The sequence below is a fragment of the Curcuma longa genome, chromosome 11, assembly GCF_044706935.1.
Source record: "Curcuma longa cultivar G26 ecotype Majalengka, Jawa Barat chromosome 11, ITB_CL_G26_1.1, whole genome shotgun sequence".
Lineage (NCBI taxonomy): Eukaryota > Viridiplantae > Streptophyta > Magnoliopsida > Zingiberales > Zingiberaceae > Curcuma > Curcuma longa.
The window spans coordinates 32,511,093-32,532,519 of record NC_133871.1 but is presented as its reverse complement, the minus strand read 5'-3'; the positions used below and the strand labels follow the sequence as shown (position 1 = coordinate 32,532,519).

At 36.2% G+C, this 21,427-nt stretch overlaps 3 protein-coding genes across 7 annotated transcripts; 2 read left to right on the top strand and 1 right to left on the bottom strand.

Annotated features, from left to right (window-relative positions):
- Positions 1-709: 709 nt before the first annotated feature.
- LOC141841589 (uncharacterized) lies at positions 710-6,999 on the top strand. Of its 2 annotated transcripts, none has more exons than XM_074729765.1 (2): positions 710-930; positions 4,174-6,999. In XM_074729765.1, exons 1-2 carry the CDS (start codon positions 924-926, stop codon positions 6,243-6,245), a joined length of 2,079 nt encoding a protein of 692 aa, XP_074585866.1. In that variant the 5' UTR covers positions 710-923; the 3' UTR covers positions 6,246-6,999. The 2 variants fall into 2 exon arrangements, with proteins under 2 accessions (XP_074585866.1, XP_074585865.1); XM_074729764.1 differs by having other exon boundaries at positions 4,162-6,999.
- An 814-nt stretch (positions 7,000-7,813) lies between these two features.
- Positions 7,814-10,261, top strand: LOC141841594 (uncharacterized). 3 transcript variants are annotated; one of them, XM_074729773.1, is made up of 4 exons: positions 7,814-7,959; positions 9,091-9,175; positions 9,258-9,479; positions 9,808-10,260. In XM_074729773.1, exons 3-4 carry the CDS (start codon positions 9,261-9,263, stop codon positions 9,919-9,921), a joined length of 333 nt encoding a protein of 110 aa, XP_074585874.1. In that variant the 5' UTR covers positions 7,814-7,959; positions 9,091-9,175; positions 9,258-9,260; the 3' UTR covers positions 9,922-10,260. The 3 variants fall into 3 exon arrangements, with proteins under 3 accessions (XP_074585874.1, XP_074585873.1, XP_074585872.1); XM_074729772.1 differs by lacking the exon at positions 9,091-9,175 and having other exon boundaries at positions 7,815-7,959; positions 9,808-10,259; XM_074729771.1 differs by lacking the exons at positions 7,814-7,959; positions 9,091-9,175 and adding an exon at positions 8,002-8,118 and having other exon boundaries at positions 9,808-10,261.
- Positions 10,262-13,642: 3,381 nt separating this feature from the next.
- Positions 13,643-21,116, bottom strand: LOC141837831 (uncharacterized). Of its 2 annotated transcripts, none has more exons than XM_074725201.1 (5): positions 21,055-21,116; positions 20,773-20,928; positions 16,710-18,562; positions 14,843-16,631; positions 13,643-13,810 (listed from the first exon to the last, which is right to left on the bottom strand). In XM_074725201.1, exons 2-4 carry the CDS (start codon positions 20,787-20,789, stop codon positions 14,953-14,955), a joined length of 3,549 nt encoding a protein of 1,182 aa, XP_074581302.1. In that variant the 5' UTR covers positions 20,790-20,928; positions 21,055-21,116; the 3' UTR covers positions 13,643-13,810; positions 14,843-14,952. The 2 variants fall into 2 exon arrangements, with proteins under 2 accessions (XP_074581302.1, XP_074581301.1); XM_074725200.1 differs by lacking the exon at positions 13,643-13,810 and adding an exon at positions 14,257-14,749.
- Between the last annotated feature and the right edge of the window lie 311 nt (positions 21,117-21,427).

The following is a 21,427-nucleotide window of genomic DNA, read 5'->3' as shown; positions in this document are numbered from 1 at the left end:
GGAACTTGGAAATAGGACAAATAAATAAGTCAGGACAGGTTACATCATCCATGAAGAATGTTGGAGTCTGCACCGTTCGTTAATTTTCATTGAATTCAATGACACTTAATTGACCATTTCAATCAATGCCACTTCCAATTGCTCAAAACAAGCTCCTCACCTTTTCTAAATGCAGGGAAAATAATATAAAAACAATAATTAATGGTACGTCTGTCGTGGTGTATAAATCATGATATTGCATGTTAAACATTACTTTCCCTTTTTTATTCGAAAATATAAAATGGGAATGATGAGGAAGGCCTTCTTTTGACAGGCAGCTTTGACCCTCCTTTTGTTGACAAACGGTGTTCCTTTGTTTTTTGGTACCGCGATAGGTCGACACTGATTTGTGGGTCTGTTTTGGGTCTTCATGATCGTCGGATTTAACTAATTTTCTACTATAAACGCCACTGAAGAACAGCACCCACCATGTACCAGCTAATGTAATTGGAGAAGAATGTGGGTCATATGCATCCCGATGGAGGATATGCAGTTATTAGTGCGACTCGGGTGTGGGAATATATTCCACCAATGCAGGTCTCTCAGGTAAAGTTCAATTAGAAGACAGGTACGACGTGAGTAGTAACATTAATAGACTACGAGAAGGGCAAAGGCTTATTATTTATTTTTTAAAAATTATATAATTAATCATAAGTAAACGACGAGCGAAGGAGCTACAGGGTGTGAGAGAGAGAAAGGGAGAGTTGGAGGAGGAGGAGGAGGAGGAGAGAGCGTGGCTTCTTAGAAGAAGAGGAAGAAGAGGCTGCTACTTGACTGTTGTTTTGCCGGCGAGGTCAACGGGGGATGCTCTCCTTCTCCTCCTCCATTCTGCCGCGGAGGAAGCCCTAGTCGCCACACCTTTTCTGATCAAGTGATACTCCTAAATGGAAGGTTAGAGAACGATTTTCGTTCAGTTCTTGTAATTACGGCTCAGGAAATCGTAGGTCTTTGTTAGATCCACCTGCTTGTACTGCACTTGTAGATGAAAATTTGTAAATTACGTGACTGAATTGGGGTTTAAATTGAATACTGTGGGCACTTTTTACAGGGATCAGTAGTTAACGGTTTTTTCACTCTAATTTTACATTTTTTGTGCCACATCAAAGTAACTCACTTTTCTTTCTTCCGAATTCGCGCATACACTAAATAATTCTAGTCATTCCAAGCCTACTGAGAACTCTGAATCATGAAACCTCATAGGTAAAGAAGTTACTGGTCAATAACGATAATCCTGTTTAGCCAAGAAGACTTAAAGTTCGTCTATAGTAATGACCAAAATTCACATGATAATAACATAAATAGGAAGAAGAATGAAACGGGTGTTGAAAATATCTTCCGTAAGTTTTATTTAATTACCTGAAATTGGCCACAAATTTTCAAGGCTTGATTAACACTGTTTTTAGAACAATAATAATAAAATACAGCGTGTGATTCATTAATAGAATTAAGAAGAATGAGTTCTTTCTTGACAACAAACTGGATAAAAAACGAGAATGGAAAGGGCTTTTACATAATTGAAGTGGGCTTTATCATAATTGAAGTGGGCTTTTAATCTACTTGATTCTCAGATTGCAGGATAATTTAATTATAAGAACAAAATTGTAAATCTATGATTTTATTGAAAGTCCAGAATGTTGGAAGCTAGACATTCATGCATGCAAAAATCTAAGTGTTGGTAGGGCATTGATGTACTGGTGCTATAAAAAATAATAGGTTATATTTGCCTTTATGAACAATAACTGTAGAAAATACAACAAGAAAATCAATTTAAGATGGATATAAATGATAAAGAAGACTTTGGAGGCCCTGTTAGATAAATGGATTTGTATGTTTAGTTGTATGAGTAGGGATTGATGGATGCAATAGAATACTTTCTTGATAGCATAAAGAAATGAGAATCAACTTGATTGGAGAAAGATTGGCAAACAATTGCCTTTTTTATATGATTTACTTAGAAAAGATTTCTATTTGATGCGCTCCTATGAGCCTTTATGGTGATTCCTTAATTTTTAATGACTACAAACAAAAAATTTTCAGCCAACCCCTATGAGTAGTTGTATTTGTATGTCATAAGATTGCCATTTTTCTTGTTCAATTACTGAGCTTCAATGTGAATTTCAGAGTTTAAGACTTGATGATGGTATCAGTAACTAGAGTTTCTTTGTGTTGGTTCCTTGAAACTTCTCCAATTTTGTTATAAAAACAGAAGAATTTGGAAACTGAAAAGTAAAAGTATCAGAAAATACTTGTTCATCACCTTTTGGCTTTTTCATATAATAAAGTTTATTGGTTACAGAGAAGATGCTTGATCTTCCAAAATACAAGGAAAATATGGAAATGAAGACAAAACCTTTTCCAGTTACCATAAACAAGCCGATATTACTTGAACAAGTTTGTGAGATTATTAAAGGACTGCCACTAATATTTATGTTTCCTATCCCTTTATTCATTAGAGGTTAGAATGTGTCATGGTTTAAAATTTCAATCCATGCTGGAGTTTCGATCCTAGACCGAAATGATACGATTTCTATACCGTATCATGCTGTGTTGATACAATTTCGGTACTTTTTTAATTTTTAAATATAAGTGTATATTAATTTTATTAATATTTGATTATTAAATATTCTCACTATTGATGTTATATTTTGAGGTATTGAGTTCATATTTCAATATTTTCTCATAAGATAATACCTATTAAATTTTTATAAAAATTATTTTAAAAAATAAGTAATTCTCAAAATTCAAAACTAAATCTAAAATTATAAAATTATTTGAAAACTCAAAGATAATTATAAAATTTTTGAAGGTCTTAAATTATTTTTTGAATGTATTTGTAAATTTTTAATTTTTTAAAATTTATTTGAAATGTTTAAGAAATATATTTTTGAAAAAAAATTAGAGTATTTTAAATTCAAATTGTCAATATATATATTAAAAATTTTAAATTATTTTGTAAAATATTTTATTAATTTTTTAAATTATTTAAAATTTTAAAATAATTCTTAATATTTTATAACTATTATTAATAATATATTATATTTATAACTATTATATATAATTAATAGTTATATAATAATTAACCGTTTATTTATAATAAACAAATGATTTAAAAAAATAAAAAATCTAACCTTAAAAAAAAATCACAGCAACAGCTACTAGTGTCATGACCCCATAGAGGCTGTCACTGCCCCGTGGAGGGCCACCGGTCGCGGCACCCTTTGCGACCCAATGGCGACCTTGCGAGGCTGCCGTGAGATCGTGATGGCCTTGCGGTCGCATGACGGTCCCATGTCGGAATAGTAAATACCAATGTTTCGGGCTGTACGGGTCAACATTTCAAATCATAGAATGTGTAGTGAAAAAACAATCATTTTATGGCCGAATGAAAATTTCAGCATCTTATTTTTACTATGTAGTTCTTTTGTCTGTAAGGAAATTTGAACATGCACGTAAAATTTTTAGTTCTCTGTAGCATATCTAATCTGTGTGTTTCTGCAATGCATTTGGCTTATATTTACCTTCTCCTACGGTTACCACATAACTTTTTAAACAGAGCTTTCTATAATGTTGTAATGTGATAGGCAAGATTAAAAAATATTCACTGGCTCAGAATTTGTAAAGCAAGTATATCAGGTCATACACAATGCCACAAGCTGTGTAGTTCTATATTCAACTTTTTGCTAAAGCAAAACAATACACTGTTTCTTACCCTTCTATGTTACTAAGTTGTTGACAACATAAGTTCATTATCTTGAAATTGATCTCCTATCAATTACAGTCCAACATAGTTTGTGTAAAAGAAAGATACTTTTATTCAAATGCATATGCTTTCAAATGAAGTTACTCCTCATACCCTTCAACATAGTGCAAAATTCTTTATATCCCTTTGGAGTGACACTTTTTAAGGCTTACACAGACACCTTCATGACCATAGTGACTTCAATTCAAAGAAAATAGCATGACTTTCCTTCAAACTTGGTTTCCATACATTGACTTAGTGATGCTCAGGCAATACTAATTAAAACAATATCTAACAAATTGCTCCATTTATTAGTGTAGATTTTATTTTTTTTTTCATTCATTACATTGATTATGCATTTTCTAACAATTTATTATTGCTAGATTGGTCTCCAGACCAAGATCATAATTCAGTTGGGTCTGGGCGGAAAAAATCTAGTGCGCCATCAAGAGTTCGATGGCATGGTTCATCATCTTCCAGATGTAAAGATTTTCTTCGGAAGTTTGTGGATAGTGAAATTTTGACAGCAAACCTTCAAGATTGGCTTTCAGGAATATCTGACGAATCAGAATTCCGGAAGCCTACTTTTGATGTTCCTTTCAAGTTTGCACAATTACAGAATTTTGATTATGCACTTGAAGGTGTTTCATTTCAACAGTTGATACGAATGCCTAGTGCTCTATATGCATCAACTTCTGATGCAGTGGAAGCAACGGCCCATCTTGCGATTGAAGATTTCTTACATGCCAGTGTGAAGGGATTGTGGGAAACTTTTTGGGGTTATGATGAACCTGTGCCTTTATCAGTGGCCTGTATACACAGTACAAGCTCAAAATTTTATCCTGCTGAAAAAGCTATTGCTAGAGGCAAGCTTGAAGGTATTTGTGCAACAGCAATTTTGCTGAAAAGTAGTAGGAACTACCATGGGAAATGGGATCAAATTATTCAATTAACACTATTGAGGCCTGACGTTGGTATGTCCGTGCAGAATGATCAGCGACCTTCTTCATCTATTCTTGGAGAAGCACTTTTCTTTGCTCTTCGAGTGATGTTAGCTAGAACCCTTAGCAAATCAACTACCATGTCCCATAATGCTAACTGTGTATTTGTGCTTCTTGTTGATTCACAATATGGTGGCGTGGTAAAAGTTGAAGGTGATGTTAGTAAGTTAGATTTTGATGGTAATGATGTCTATAACTGTGCTGTCAAATGGATTGAGAAACATGCCAAAGTCTCAGTTTCAACTATTGACCGTATATGGAACAAACTTGGGAATGCCAACTGGGGTGATGTTGGAACTCTACAGGCCCTTCTCTCAATCTTCCATTGTCTGGTTCAGTTTTGTGGTATGCCAAAACATCTGCTCGAGGATTTGGCGACAGAACATAGTTCTCGTGTACAGAATCGCAGAACTGAAAGGCATTTAGTTGATGCACATGTTAATGGTACTGGTTTGTTCCGTTTCCAGAAGCAAAGTCATTCCCCTGAAATTGTTGAATTCAAGGATGAATCCATAAAGCTTAATTCTGGAGAAGGATTGAAGCTGGAGAAAGGGTCAATTATATGGATGGATGATTCAGGCATTGAGAAGGGTTTTGAGACAATTGAAGTAATATTTGATAATGATGTTGAAATCTATATTGTGACTCCTGTAGAAGAACCAGGAGAGAAACTTATGCTTTATGTTGGGTCCATTTCTTCTAATTTAGAATTTGCTTGGGAGGATATAGACCTACAGTGCCAGGTTGAAAGACAGACTAAAGTATTGACTATAATGAAACAAAAAGGTTTAGCTAGCCAGTATCTTCCTCAAATCATTGCATCTGGAAGAATGATTCACTCTGACCAGTGTAATAGACCAGGTTCTGGTGGTACTCCAATCCTAGTAACTTCTCCTGTGGGTCAGACTGTTTCTAGTTTGAAAAAAAATGGTTTGTTTGGCCCTGAAGAAGCACTCAGATGTTGCCATGATTGCTTATCGGCTCTTGCAATTGCATCTTCAGCTGGAATAAGGCATGGTAACATCTGCCCAGAGAATGTGATCCTTGTAAACAATGGCAGTATGCATCCTTTCTTTTGTCTGATTGGGTGGGGTCATACTGTTGTTGAAGATAGGGGTCGTCCCTCAATGAATCTTTCCTTTTCCTCAACACATGCTCTACAAGAAGGAAAACTATGTGCCTCATCTGACGCAGAGAGTCTTATCTACCTGCTATACTATTCATGTGGTGGTGAATTCCCAGAGTTGGATTCTGTTGAAGCGGGACTTCAATGGAGGGAAATGTCTCTGTCAAAAAGGATCATACAGCAGAAGCTTGGGGACATCTCAGCAGTGCTGAAAGCTTTTGCTGATTATGTGGATACACTATGTAGAACCCCCTATCCCATTGATTATGACATCTGGTTGAGAAGGTTGCGAAGAACCATTAATGAAGATCAAGGAAAAGAAATTGACATGTCCAAATAATTCTTTTATGCCAAGCACTTGGTAGGAGGAAATCTCCTGCAGGGTAATGGCAATCTCTATATCCCTGTATTAGGATACCCATCAATCGCTGGTCTATACTTTATGCTCTTTGTGCTTCAATATTGATGTGAAGTTGGTACTCTGGTGAGTCCCATGCTCTTGTTGGATGCATCTTCTTGAGTTACATATGCTACTTCCTTCTATACTAAGTCGATAAGGAAGCTGGAAGCTGTAGTGTAAGCATTTTTCAAGGGAGAAAAAATTGCATCGTTCTCATTTTCAGCTACAGATGATTGCTCCTTGTATATTGCAGGTTCTGCATCTTCACATGTTCACTTGAAATGTTGCATTTCTGCTATTACCAGCAATGTGCACTTTGGCAGATCCATAGTTTAGGGGACTTGTCGAAGAACCCTTTGCGTCATTAGTTTATGCTATATATCATTGTGCTTGGAAGTAGTAGTGTTTGTAGTGCTTTGTGATTGGCCTGGGTTCATTCTCTTGAACATTAATTCTGCAATCCTCTCCAGTTTCTGGAACACACCGTTCTGTAAATGTATGCCGAGTTATTTTCCAACAGTGGCAGTCGTATTCTCTGGATCTCTAGCGTATTACTCTGTTATAGAAACTATTTGTTTGATAATCAGACGGGAACATCTTGTGATAAGTTGCTGCTGTCTCACAGATGCTTTCCACTGAAGTTGTTTTGTGTAATGGATGTTGGATTGGTGAAATCTGGAAAGGATTTATTTAAGATTGCTATATGTATTAGCTGATAATAAAAACTGTAAAATACTTTCTGACAAATGTTTATAGTTTTTTTGATTCGTTGAATGTGTAACTTAGGCATAAAGAAGTATTTGAAAGAACAACGCAGTGTAACACTAGAAAATTTTCAAACTCTTTTTTAGATTTTGAAAGGGAGGTTAGATGCAACCGTAAAATTGTTGTTATATGATTTGGTGAACCTCTTGAAATGTAGGATAAATGATATTTTTTTGAGATCAATATGTGATTTTGGGATCACAGATCAAAGAACCTTTTGTAATACCGTAAAAAAAAATAATACACTACATGAAAAATGCTATAAAATTAAATACACATCTTCTCACCCCCGACTATCTGGATGTGGGATTCACTGATGTGTGTTATGTTAAATTTCCTGTTACATTTTCATGTATACTCACCCTTCTATCTGATGGCCTAGTATGCTCGTCTAAATTTTCCTTTTGTTTATTTAAATTTTGAGAGGAAAACTCTATATAATAACAGTTTTATTTAAAACAATGCACCTATTTATTTAATTTTTAAGGTAAAAAAATTATTTAGTAGTTTAGCTAAAATTATTACATGATTATTTTAAAATTGTTGGTATTTTTAATAATATCTGGTTACTAATTAAATGTTGTGAGTTGAATGTTTAATATTTTTTTTCCACAAACGAGTTGAGAGATTTTGGTTATTTACATGACACGGGATTTTCACAATTGAGAGGGACGACTTTTGAGAATAAAGCAAAGTATGAGGTACTCTTTAGACAAAATTGAAACATAGGGGGATTTAGGGATTGACGAGTTTTCCTCTCAAAGCCCACAGGCGCCACTCTCCCTCTCTATTCTCCGACGCAGCTCTGCCCGTTTGCCCTGCCATCGCCGCCTCGTCCCCGCCTCCCAACAAGGCAGCAACCTACGGCAATCTCTCTCTTCTTCAATTGGTACTTCTCTTTTCCCAACTTTTTCTCTTCTTTATTGCTTTCTCGCATGCTCATTGCCGAAGCCGGCCAAGGGAGTCTGGCTCGAGATGGATGCAGTCGTCGTTGGAGGAGATCATCGAGATCGGGAGCGAATCGTTCGTGTCTACGCTGGATTCGAGGGTGCGTAGATCTCGGATGCGGTTCTATGGCCTCCAAGATTTGATTTTCCGCAAAATTGTTTTTTTTCCCTTCCTGTTTTCTTGTAGATATCTGTAAATTCATACAGAACCATTCGATGGTGATTTGGTTTACTGTGGAAAACGAAACGCTCCGTAGTTGAGGAGGAATGAACTCGGCGTCACTTGATTTCTGGCTTTGTTGAGATCGTCTGACGGGTTCGCGTTAAGTACATCCATCAATCCAAGATAGGAGTTTGAGCGTAGATCAATTATCGGTGGTGATTCAAAGAAGCCCTATGCCGTAGAAATCCCTAGTATTCCGAGAGACACTGTTTTTTTCTCAGTACCTCAACCTTCTCTTTCTCCTTAACTGCACCTCCTCTCAGTTGGTTGAGATTCAAGACTGCATTCTACTTTCCAGCATCAGCCTCTGCCTCTGCCTCGCCTCTTAATTGGTGCTCAATAAACACCAACTCAGGTTCTTTGTTCTCTACTCCTAGGGCATGGCCACCTTCTCCACTCACTCCAAAAACCACCGCCTCATTGTCAGCACCACTTTGATGATATGCATTAGATGTGTTGGGATCGTTTTCCTAGATCAACAATGCGTTAGAATTGTTTGTGTTCAGGTTCATTTCTCTATATAGATTTTGGTACTGTAAATTTTCACTTTTCACTTTGGAGTTAATATGCATTGCTTTTTAATCTGGATTGGATGCGTTCAGTTACTTTATCAAGAATACTGTCTTGATGACACTTTGGGACATGTAGCCAATTTTTTGTTAGAATTTGCCACAGAACATTGCCAAAGGTATTTTGCATTTGGGAATTGACAACGGTACTAAAGTTCATTTTAGTATTTCGTTGCTGCACATAAGACCATGGATTTTATGTTTATGTGGTGTTGTTGCATCAATCTTCCCTTACTGCGAAGATGATTGAGGCATTTTCTTTTTATGTTGTTGCTTTGCAGAATTTGTGTTTGGAATCTTCTGCAGTTTGTACATAACTAGAAAGTCTGTTCATATTATATTATCAAGCTCATTTGGTGTAAAACAGTGAGTTACTAGAAGAACCATATACCAATTTTTAACTTTAGTCTCCCTTTTTGTTTGCTAACTTTAGCTCTACTGGGTGTAGAATATGGGATCTGAGACCATGAGGGCTGCAAAGGTGTACCGTGATCTTCTCAGAGCTGTTAAGAAGAATATTGGTGATTCTGGCAGCAAAAAACACTTCAGAGATTACATCACTGATGAGTTTCGAAAAAATGCTTCAATGTCTGATCAGGCTGCTATTGAAAATAAAATCAAGCTAGCTCACAACTACACATTCCTTCTAAATAGTGTGCATCATCATAAGGTTAGTTCTTGTGTCTCCTCTGAAGTGGAAGCATTTTTCTAAATCAAAACAATCAAATTAAATTATTCAAGAAATCTTTTTTAGTTTATATATTTGACTAGCTAGGTGGATATGTTGGAAACTAACTTTACAAAAGATAATGCTGCCACGTTCATGCTTGTTAATGGTTTAATTTTTTCAGTTTTAGTATTTTGCCTTCCTTTTAGTCCATATATATTTTTTATTTTTCATCTTTCTGCTAAATTTTTATTTCCAATAGACCTTAGTCCTGCTCTTTCTTAAAATGATTGGGAAACACAATCTAATTTTGCAAGTAATGATCATTCAGGAGTTGCTCTTTTCATACAACATAGCTGTAGATCGAACTGATGAGATGAAGAGGGTATTGCGAAAATCTGCTGCCAGTGTGGGGCTCAGGTTACCTGATGTTTATCAACCATGACTTTTGGTTAGGTGGATATGGATGTGCAGAATATATTGCACTTGCAGTTAGATGTTAAGGAAAGCTTGAAAATTTGAGGTAATGGCCTATGCTGCAATTACTATGATGCAATTTTGAGTTTCAAACAAATGCTAGTATTCGCAGATCGTGTTGGAAGAATTGGTTGGTTATTTGAATGTACTCTCGTTTCACTTTACTGCAACATCCTAATGTTGTATTTAACTTTTGCATTCAAATAATGGCTCTGAGAGAGCGATCGTTACATCATTCACAATAGTATGCTTGCAAATCATTTATAATGTTATATTTTACTCCTTTTCTTATGCTAGAGCTCTCTTTTTAACTGTGATTCTTTTGATGTCGCATTAACCATGAGACCAGATGCACATTTTTCAGCAAGGGTCTATCTGACAAAGTCGCCATATCTTTATGCTTGAAATTAGTTGTTCACTTGAAGTATGAGCAAAGACGACGAGCTTGCCACTTGAAGGGAGAAGAGTTACACTTGCATTCAAAGCTTTCAACACTGCATTTTGGAAAAGGGAAGTCTAGACGGATGATTAAATGAAAAAAAAATGGAGGGCTTTAACAAACAAACAAAAAACACTTGAGATCAAATACCCTAAATGATTATATGCATCATGAAAAATAATTTGTTATGGACTATGATGGGATGATAAGAAGTGAGACTTCTTAGATATTTACGAGGATTCAAATTTCACTTAGGGTATATTATACTTAGGGAATTAAAAAATTTATGATACTGAATTATTTGTTAAGATTTATTTATGCTTTTTTATTCTGATTTAATAGTTTCACTTAAATAATAATTTGTTATATATCAACTTGGATGAGATTCCGGTCAAAAAAAAAAAAGATCCTACCGCTGAAATCCGAAAGTAACTGGCTCCAGTGGTCGCTGGAATCCGACGAGAAATGAAAGAAGATAAACATGATTTTTGGAGAACAAAATTTGAAAATGGCGTCCATTAGAAACAGCAAACCTTTAGCAGGCATAAAAAAAAGAAAATAAAGGTTTAGGATCTTTTTTTTCTCTCTATAATAAACAATACATAACAAATTAGGCTGTTAAAATATAGTTTCTGAAAGAAAACGCAGACCCAATTTGATATCATAAAATCCCACGCTCACATTTCCACATGCTACAAACATAACAAGCTAAACCCCAATCATGTTCATGTAAAGCCGAGTGACTTTTTCTTAGTCAAAAAAGTAAACTGAATGTTTCTTTTTTTTTTCTTTTCTTTTTTTTTCTAAAAAGTGGATGTTGTTTTGTGCTAGTGAGAATTATTGTGATAACCTCTCTAAAGTTACACACCAAGCCATGAGTCATATTGTCGGGTAGTTTTTAGTCTAACCGAGTGAGTCAAACCGATATAACAAGCGATACTAACACGGTGGACGAGTTGGCTTGGGACTAGGGGGGTTCAAAATTATCGGCATCTAATCATGCATCATTTCTCAAAACATGTGATAGTCACTTGATTCACCCACTCCCACCAAATTCAATTCTAAATCTAAATCTAAATCTAAATCCAGATTTTGCATGCTTTATTTGGTCTCTCTCAGCCAAAAGAGAATCTTGGACTAGTGTTTTTATTGTGGAAAGTGGCCCAAATCTCCAACCCTTCACCACATGAATAGGGCTCATATTAATTAATAAACCACCCTGTTGTAGTAGTGTGGAGGAGTCTAAGAATAGGATCGGTCAAATAAGTATCACATGACAACCGATCACTTCTTCCAAATACCAAAACCCCCTAAGTTTATATAATGAATTCCCCAAAGTACCTTGAATAAAGCTATCCTCATAATTAACTTTAGGATCCAAAGATCTATGCCCTAAATTCTCCAATTTTGAGGGCATGAATTGTAATACTCACTTCATTTTTTCATCCTAAACTGTTTCTTTACTACCTGGTTAAACTAGATCATCATGTTGTTACATTGAGAATAATATAATAGGAAAACAAAGAAGACAATGCAGCACTGTCTTCTCCACAACTAAGCCTAAGCCTAATCATGTGAAGAAAGCAAGATGCTTGTGAAAAAGCTGTGGCCTATAACCAATCAAAGATTTGATGTAGAAAGAAGCTGTAGTAGCACTTGATCATGCATCTAATATATCTACACGTTGCCTTAATCCCCTCTCCTCACATGCCATGTCTTTCCATTCAAAATTTTATTATTTTAATCCATCTCATGAACTGTAAATTCTGCACCCAAAGTACCACCTTGTTGCAAGCTCCTTACAAGGAAGCTGCACCAAACCCGGCCACACTGCGAAATCTTATATAAACCAGCAACATCACTCGGTATGCAACATGCCATGCCATCCCAACTCAGTCATGGCAGCCAAATCTGTAGCCACCTTCTGTGCCCTGCTCCTGCTGCTCCCTTTCTTTGTAGGCTTCCCTTCACCATCTCCAAGGGAACTGGAGGCTGGAATTAGGGTGAGGAAGTTGGTGCAGACTGTGTGGGAAGGAGCCACCGAGAACTTGGGAGGGGTTCATGGCGAGCTGAAGCATCCAGTGGTGGAAGTCAGTGCAAGCCTGAGGAGGCTGCCACCTAGCAAGTCAAATCCAAGCCAGAACAAGGAGAAGAATTGATTTTGAAAGAGGAGTGTGATTAATTCTCTTCTCTTTCAATAATTTTGTAGTGAGGTTTTTTTTTTGAAGAATTTTATTTTTCTTTTTGGTTGTTTTGGAAGGTTAGTATAGATCTGATGATGTTTTATGAGCAATTTATAATCCTAAGTAACCTAGCTGAAATTTGTATCATCTTCTTTCTGTTTTTTGTACTTAATGCAAGGGAGCCTTTACAGCAGCTAAATTTAATTAGATCTAAGCATTTTCAGACATGTGCAATCTTCTCTGGCTTTTCCACATGTCATTTGTCTTCTTGGATGAATGCTCCTATTGTTTTTAGGCCTTGTAGATGGTCTAATCAGCTTAGAAAATGTGTTTTTTTTTGCAAATAATGTGTCACATCTTTTTGTTGTATTATATAAACACTATTTTGAAATACTGCATTAGAAGCCAGTGAATAACCCTAATTTGAGTTGGGATCTGATGCTTAGAACTCAAATCTTTGAGTAAAGCAAGTCATACAGAAACCAGCTACAATATCTTGTAATGTTTCATTGTCAAAACTAGATCACAAATGAAAAACAGCAAGGAAAAGGGCATCAGGATACAGATGAGCAAGAGTGGAAAGGCACTTTCTTATCTTCTTGCTTTTCTCATTGCTCACCGGGGATGCTCTTGTTGATGATGTTTGAATCATTAACTCCATTGGGCTCAACCATTTCGTACACAAAGTTATTAGCACACCAATTTCCATGCCAAATAATTCCTAATCAATGAGGTTTGAGATCCCATGGTAGCTCCACTCACATGGACAACTCTTTCCAGAAACCTCATGGCTTCTAACTTCTAAGATCAGGTCCACTGTGATCCCATGTAGCGAAATTTGCCCAATGAGCGAATCGATACTATTAACGTTGTTAACCTATGCTTGTAAAAGCCCCTAATTAGCCAAGAACTCTTTGTGTAGGTGCCACATTGAGAGCTGAGGCACAACTCTATTGTTGCTTTTTTGGCTTAAGTAAATCCAAATTATCAATGTGCCAAGACTATTCTACTTCTCAAAATGTAAGTCTAGAGGCTTACAAGTTGAATGAATGACTGAAGAACTATGACAACGTTTGTTTCTTAAAGTTAAATCATAAAGACACGATAACAAGGTTAGATAAAGAAAACAGAAATGAAAGTGACTTTTTTGAGGTAAGAAGGCTTACTGCCATTGCAAATGGTGCACCCCAACCTTCGCCAACATGTCAGTTATTAGCAATTATTATCAACTTTTCCTGTTATAATAATGAAAGATTCAGTAAATTCACAAATGGATACCATTTAAAAAGCATGCATGTAAAACATCAGAAAATGCAACAGAAATGGAACAGCACTGCTGTAAATGCTGTGAACCTGCAATATGATATAGACCATCCCTAAACAGAAAAGATTTATACATCATATTCTCCACTGGTATAACTATGATGATAATAGTTCAGAGTGAAAAATATAATAAAAGAGTAATAAAATTTAAAATACCATAATTAACAAAACTTGGACCAAGTTCTGTCATAAGTTCAGCATGGTTTTAAGAAACGAACGATCTTAATTTTAAAAAAGCAATACCATCTCCAGCAAACCTTATCATGTGTGAAATATCTATAGGCATTCCGTTTGCAACAATTCACCTTTTTATATGAATAATGTTTGACAAATTGTTTAATAAAGCTTTATACAGACTTTAGGTGGTACATCCACTATCTAACGAACATAATTAGTGGAAGCATGTGAAAATACAATATCAAGCAAATATGATATCCCACACTTGCTCTTGCAGATAAATCTGCATTATGCGACTTGAACAAACATTAAACAATGCTCTTCACGACCAAACCACAAATCTTATGAAGAAGCCCTCCATAAGATTTCCTGTGAAGGAGCCTTTGTTGATGATGAAGCAATCGTTGATGATTGAGATCACTTCGTCTGATCTAACCCAAGTCCATAGGAAATCCTATAAAGGCTCCTCTGTAGGATTTATATTCTCATGCCAGTTGTCGACAAGTAAAAAATAATACATCTAAAATCCACTTAACTTCTATTTAAAAAAATGAATCAGAAGAAAATATGACACCCCTAATGAATTTAATCCATAAAGGAAACAATTGCATTATAATCTCAAATGCGAAGACGACCTCCAAAAAACAATGTGATCACTGTGCCTGAGATACTACCTGAAAATTAAAATGGGTTGCTTGGTAAAAATAAATTAAAATCATAATAAAAAAAACAATCTTGAGAGAGAAAAAGAGAAGAAAAATGAGAACCTTAATCTTAATATTGCTTGCTTGAAGGATATCATAATCACTAGCTAGAGCTTGCACTTGAACATGACAGAAATTTCTATTGTTTCTTCCGGTTGAGTCAGCAATCTCACTCAATACTTAATCTTCTCTTGATTTTTTTCACCAACATTTCCTGTTTCTATGCTTGAGCCAGTTTCAGCAGCAAAATGTTCCTTTAAATCCAAACTAATGTCATCAGAAGCAAGCACTTCAAGAAACCCAGTTTTGATTGCTTCTAGGGATCCCTTGCTGGTACTGTGAGAAAGCTGGCTATATGCCATATCTATATCTTCAATTGACTCAGCTTCAACAACATGCAGGTCAGATTTCCTCAGATTTCCATCCATATCAACGTCAGTGTATGAGTATTGAGATCCATCATCATGATGTATAGCTTTGCTTTCTCTTTCTTCACCACTTTGCTCAAAATATGAGTGGATACCTCCATCAGTTCTCGCTTCAATAACTGAAAACTCTGACACTGCTATAGTTTGATATGTTTGTTTTCTTGGGCTTTCCTCATTTGATCTTCTTGCATCTTCAATGACTGAAAGCTCTGAGTCAGTTGTAAATTGTGGTACATGCTTATTTGGACTTTCTTCACTAAATTTCTTAAAATATGAGTGAATTTCCTCAGTCGATCTTGCTCCAATGACTGGAAGTTCTAAATTTGTCACAGATTGGGACATAGTTTGCTGAGTTGTACCTATTTCACTTGACTGAAGAAGTTCGGCTGTTGAGGGCTTGTCAATGTCTGATTCCAAAACACTGGGTCCAGTGTCCTCTTCAGAGAGCTGACTAGACTCTGAATCAACTTCTCTAACCAAGCTGGTCTCCAGAAAATGAATCATAGGATTGCAAACAGTCTCTTCATTGTTACCTTCAGAACCAAGTGGAGATAAAATCTGTGCTCCCACAATTTCAGTTTGGTTGACTTCTGAATCCACCTCCTGTGGCATACCAAAGCTGTCTTTGGAGAATTGGTTATCTAAAGTACCAACAATCAGACTAGATCTGTCTTTGGACAAATTGAATTCATGCTCAAAAGAACTTTTCGACCCAGAAGCAATATGTTCATACCAGTCATCCTTAAGAACCATAAGTTCTACTCGATGATCAGAAGACAGTTCTCTGCTTGAACTTAAAACATCTGTGCAGCTCAGTTTATCTACTTTTTGTTCCAAATGTTCTTGATTCTCCTCAGAGATTGAAGGTAAGTCCAACATGCTGCTTTGACATTCATCAACATCAACATGAGCAAACGGCAATGGCAATCCTTTCTGAAATTCAGATGAAACTGAACCATCAGACAAGAATACCACTGCTGAAGATAATGCAGTTCCACCCATATCTCGGCCTTCCATTCCACAGCTCACATCCACATGGATCTGATGAAGCTCCTTTGACTGACCCCTCAATGGGAATACATTAGGGTCATTAACACAGTGTGCTGTTTGCATCTCCTGTATCACAGAAGAGGCCGGATCACTGGAATCTTCTTGAGTAGCTGACTTACCAATTTTGGCACCATCATATTGGTTAATGTCATCAAACTCCTTTGTTCTCACTTTTTCATCATTAGATACTGAAGTCCAGGAAGATGTTGAAGGGTCCATACTGATAGATCCTGACTCTTCAATGTTTGCACTAATTGATATAAAGTCTGCAGTTTCAGAGGCAACTGCAACTTCCAATGCCCTTGGAGTAGAAACTTCTACAGAATCCATTCTCATGTTAAACTCTAGTGAAGAATCAGCATCACCAAGTTGACCTGCATCTCACAGACACACACATATTCATCATTATGAATCAACCAAAACACATGCTAGTGAATCATAAAAAATCATACCTGAATCTTGCAAAGCTTTATCAAATGCTGATTCTTTATAAAGAGAGTTTCCACTGGCTGGTGGACTAGACTCATAGATAGGCTCTGCAATTTTGTAGTCATATACATCCTTGATTCGATGTTTGCACTTTCCTTCTTCAGTATCATCTGGTTCTGCCTCATAAGGAATTTCATGATCCTCTGCTTCAGTATCCTGTTTAGCAAGAGATGGCAATTCAACTTTTCTACTCACATCCAGTTTCTCTAAATCTCTCTGATACTCCTGACCAACGGCTGAATAAACTGTATCTGAATCTGAAATGTAACTCACTTTTGCTTCGCTATTTTCACTGAATTGTCTGTTGAAAGTAGAATTTCCCTCCAGATCCCTATCTGAAATAAAAGAAGGTTTTAACCTTGAATTATATCTCTCTTGCTGAAAGTGCCTCCTTCCAAAGCGGAAGGTGTCACTCCTTCTAAACAGGGTCTCATGGTGTAAAGGAGGCACAAAATCCAGATCCCAATTTCGAACATTGAGACTGCTATCTTGATCTTGCTGGTCATAGAAAACATCGAAAGGACTTTTCCTGGGTAGCAAAGATGGAGCTGAACCTGGAACTGGAGGTAAATCCATAGTTTCCCTCGAGTCATAAAACATATCGAAGGGGTTCCTTCTTGAGGGGACTTGGATGCGAAAGCGTGATAGCTCATTTATGCGAAGCAAAGAGTCATTCACATCCAAGTCAATAAGATTTTTTTCCATCCTAAAGGTGAAATTCTTCCTTGCTCTTCGCTTTGTTATTAAACTTTCTAACCTACGATCCCTTTCCAATTCAGAAGACCCAAGATCCATTACATTGTTCCGATCTTCGTCTATCCATTTCCCTGCAACATCACTACCATCATCTTTTGCCTCTTGTGCTTCTCCATCTTTTTCAGCGATAATATTATTGTCAGTTTCATGGTCCACCAGTGACTGTTCAGAAATTGCATCTAACTTGGCAATAGAAGTATGCTCAGGAAGATCAGAATTTAGAATAGTGTGGAGTTCATCAAGCATTGGAATGATGTCATCCAGAGCGACATCAGGAGAGCAACTCTCTGTCCCATCTGATTCACCATCCAAAGGAGCATGATGATCTTCAACAGACTGCCAAGGCAATCCTAGAGGAGAGTCAAAATGATGGTCCAAGGCAGGCTTAAGAATCTCCAAATTAGAATTCTCAGTTTCTTGTTGATTTGTTACACCACCTACCTCATCAACACAAAGATTTCTGTATGAATAAAAACACTTACCTTGAAGTTCTTGATTCACTACATCCTCCAAAACATTACTCTCTTGTTTGACTTCCTCACCTGGTGAAATTTTGATCATAAGAGCATCAGGCTTCTTGTTTTCTTCATAGGCTTTTGTTGTTTGATGATTATCCACATCTACAATATCCTTTTCTTCTTGAAGCTCTGTCTCCCTCAGCTGAAGTTCATCATCATTACTATCCACATGGTTCCCAAATGATAGGTTCTCTGTCTCCTGGACACATAGGCAATTTGTAGAGCGCACAATGCCCATACAAGCATCATCCCAAATATTCTCTTCCTCAATTTCAGGTATGTTAAGTTCTCCATAGCTCAAGAGGAGCCCAAGTAGAAGAGTAGTGCAGACGATGACAGGAGAAGAAGAAACCAAAAAGGTAAACAGAGAAGGAAATGACCAATAAAATACAAGCAAGAAAAACACCACAATAGACATAAGAAGATGATAATGAAAAACTTGGCCTATTGTCCGAATGCACAGAATCAATGATTTTGCAACATGCAATTTAATTTCCTTTCTCTTGGTTTCCATATCTTTTCCTTCTAGCTTCTCTAACAAGCTGGTAGCAAGGAAGAAAAGTTGATGAGCATCGCAATCAAGAAATTCTTGAAATCAAAATATTTAAGAAATGATAATAAATACAATATTTCATGTTATATTAGAAATATATTACAGTAACAGCACAGGAAGTTGTGTTTGAACTTTCAAGACCAACCACATGGAGCATGTTTGTGTGCTTAACGTACAGTCTTGTTGTCAGTAATATCCAAGGCATTTAAGTCACTATTAATCATGTTAAGAGAAGTTTTCTTTGATATTTCTTTACCACTCACAATCATAAATTCAATCAATTAAACTTGTCTGGCTATGAAATCAAAAGATCTGTCCCTGAGCATGCCCATATAATTTCAGTCTGTTCTTGTTCTTTTATTATTTGTTGTTATGGTCATGCTTCAAGGTCAAAATGATAATTGATTGATATCATGGTAGTTTAGTACAAGATATGCTATATATTGCATGTTAGTTGTCTTAACAAGGATTGAGCATTGCTAGATTAATATTGTGATAATTAAAGCATATGGATAGTCACTTTGATATACAGACTGTTGTTTAGCTCATCAAGTCTAACGAGCCTTTATCAGTGATGATCCAGAGGATCAGGTTGTTAGTGTCGGACACAACATTGCCGAACTAACAATGTTTGGTACACCCATTTCTGGCCAAGCATGAGTTCTCACTCAGTCATGACAAGAGTGTATTGGAAAGTGGAAACCCAAACATTCAAACATACTAAGACCTACCAATTCATAAGTGTAGGTTATGGGTGTGTTTGTATCCATTTTGCTGTTTTCTTTTACTGATTGTTGCATTAGTTCTAGATACAATTGCTCGTGCTTGTAGTTGCTGATTTGTTCTGGTTGATATTATTGTTATTGCATTTTGTGAATATGCAAGCGTTCATAATTCTTGCATTCCTAGCAAGTAATTTTTTAATTAACTCTTGTTGTCATCTCCAATTTCTAGGTAGAGGTCAACAGAGAACTAGAAGTTATTCCTTTCATAAGCAGTCAAGGACACACCAATCAAAATTTCTAAAAGGTTTTGATGGATTGTCTTAGTGAAGTTTCCTTCAATTGTTTATGTTTGTGTTTCATGGTGTATTGTAATGTTGCAATCGTTTGAATCTGTAGGTTTTATCATCGTAGGTTCATATTGAAGCATAGTTGTGTACTGTCTATGACTTTAATTGGCCTACCAAGTCCAAACAAAACTATTGTGTATTGTTTACAAATTTAACTGGCCCTCCAAGTCCAAACTAAACTATCTATTAATTCAAGCCAAGTTAATATACTAAAGAAAGGAGCAAGTAGACCATGTGTGAATTAGGTGATTAATATAATCCATGTTTGAGTTGATCCATGATAACATGGTAGTTTGAGGGTTAGTACAAAAAAGCTTACACTTTAGTCAGGTTTTAGATGAAATTTACTTATGAAAGCTTGCAAGATACAATCAACTTGCAGTCAACTGATACAACAGAGAGTATGTTTTCATGTATGTTTTTCTCTATTGGCATCGACACTTAATCTGGTTTTCACTTCTTTTCATTTTGTGGTAGGTAAGCGTATTGATATTGAAACTTTCTTAAGAAGAATTACATATCCACTATGTGGTGACAGATTTTACACAGATTTTGTGGGTGATTTTTAAAATTTTGATGGTTGTACAGATTTTGCAAATGAAATAGGAATATTCTTATGCATGGCACCAAAAGTCTCACAAAGCAAAAGCATCCATGATCATGAATGTGGGTCATGACCATTGATGCGTCAAGCAGGTCTCTCTAATTGGTCAATCATGTAACCATGAAATGAAAGCACCAAGCTGTTGAAGATTCAAGATTGTTAAGTATACTGTATTTAAAATTAGAAAGACTACTGAAGCAATATCCAAATGATCTTTATGCTCGACCACATTTCATGCGTGAAACGACAAACGATAACTTCAATGATTAACTAGCTTCAAAGTTCACTTTGCATGGTCACGGCAGCATTAATTTCTCGTGCTCTTAACGAGATGACAAAGGAACAAAGAATTAGGAAATTCGGTAAAAAAGAAGAAACGAGGTACAAAACACCCCTAATTGTGAATAAAAATCAGATCTTTAAGCTAGTAAAACCTCGAAATGTTCAAAAATAAAAAACAAAGATCCTCCGAATGCATAAATAAATCCAAAGATCAAACAACTTCAGAAGAAAGCGAACTCACCTCGATAGATCAATCATGTTCGGGCCTTTTCTTCTTCTTTTTTGTTTATATCAGTAGTATCACGATCCGATCCACAGATACTCGAAGTAAGATCGGAGGAGACGGGAAAGGTCCAGAGCGAGAGGGATTCCTCCCATTTAATCCAGCTCTGGTCGGCTGGAAAAGAACGGGAAAGGCTCAAAAGCGAGTGGCTTGCAACTCCACTTTATTAACTATTCTATTGAATTCCACGGAAGAGAAAAAGAAAAAGAAATAAAAACAGAAATAGTGGCAAGCAAGTACTGCAAATACGCCGGAAAGTTGGTCGACCACCGTCCTCGGCCCACCGCCATCGCCGGCGCGGTCGGTGGATTATGACGACAGCAGTCGGCAGGGACCATTGAAAACTTTATCCTCTTCGCTTTTGCAAAAATACCCTTCGAAGTTTTGTTCTTTCGTACTTGTTATTAACCCATTTTGAGTTAAAACACGAAAAAAATATTTAATTTACCCCTTTTTTTTTAGTTAATTAATTAGTTTAGTGCAACACTTACATTTAATTTTAAATTTAGCAAAACCTTTTCAAATCTATTTTAATTAATTTTAATTTATCGAAGGCTCCCATCCATGGTAAAGTCATCAAAGTGTTAATGGAATAATTTTATGGATAAAAATG

Excerpts from the sequence above, each read along its gene's own strand:
- LOC141837831 (XM_074725201.1), bottom strand. Across the intron at positions 16,632-16,709 it reads TAAAGCTTTGCAAGATTCAG|GTCAACTTGGTGATGCTGAT; the intron begins GTATGATTTTTT and ends TGTGAGATGCAG.
- LOC141841594 (XM_074729771.1), top strand. The coding sequence starts at position 8,050 with ATGCAGTCGTCGTTGGAGGAGATCATCGAGATCGGGAGCGAATCGTTC. Across the intron at positions 8,119-9,257 it reads TGTCTACGCTGGATTCGAGG|AATATGGGATCTGAGACCAT; the intron begins GTGCGTAGATCT and ends TACTGGGTGTAG. Across the intron at positions 9,480-9,807 it reads ATAGTGTGCATCATCATAAG|GAGTTGCTCTTTTCATACAA; the intron begins GTTAGTTCTTGT and ends ATGATCATTCAG.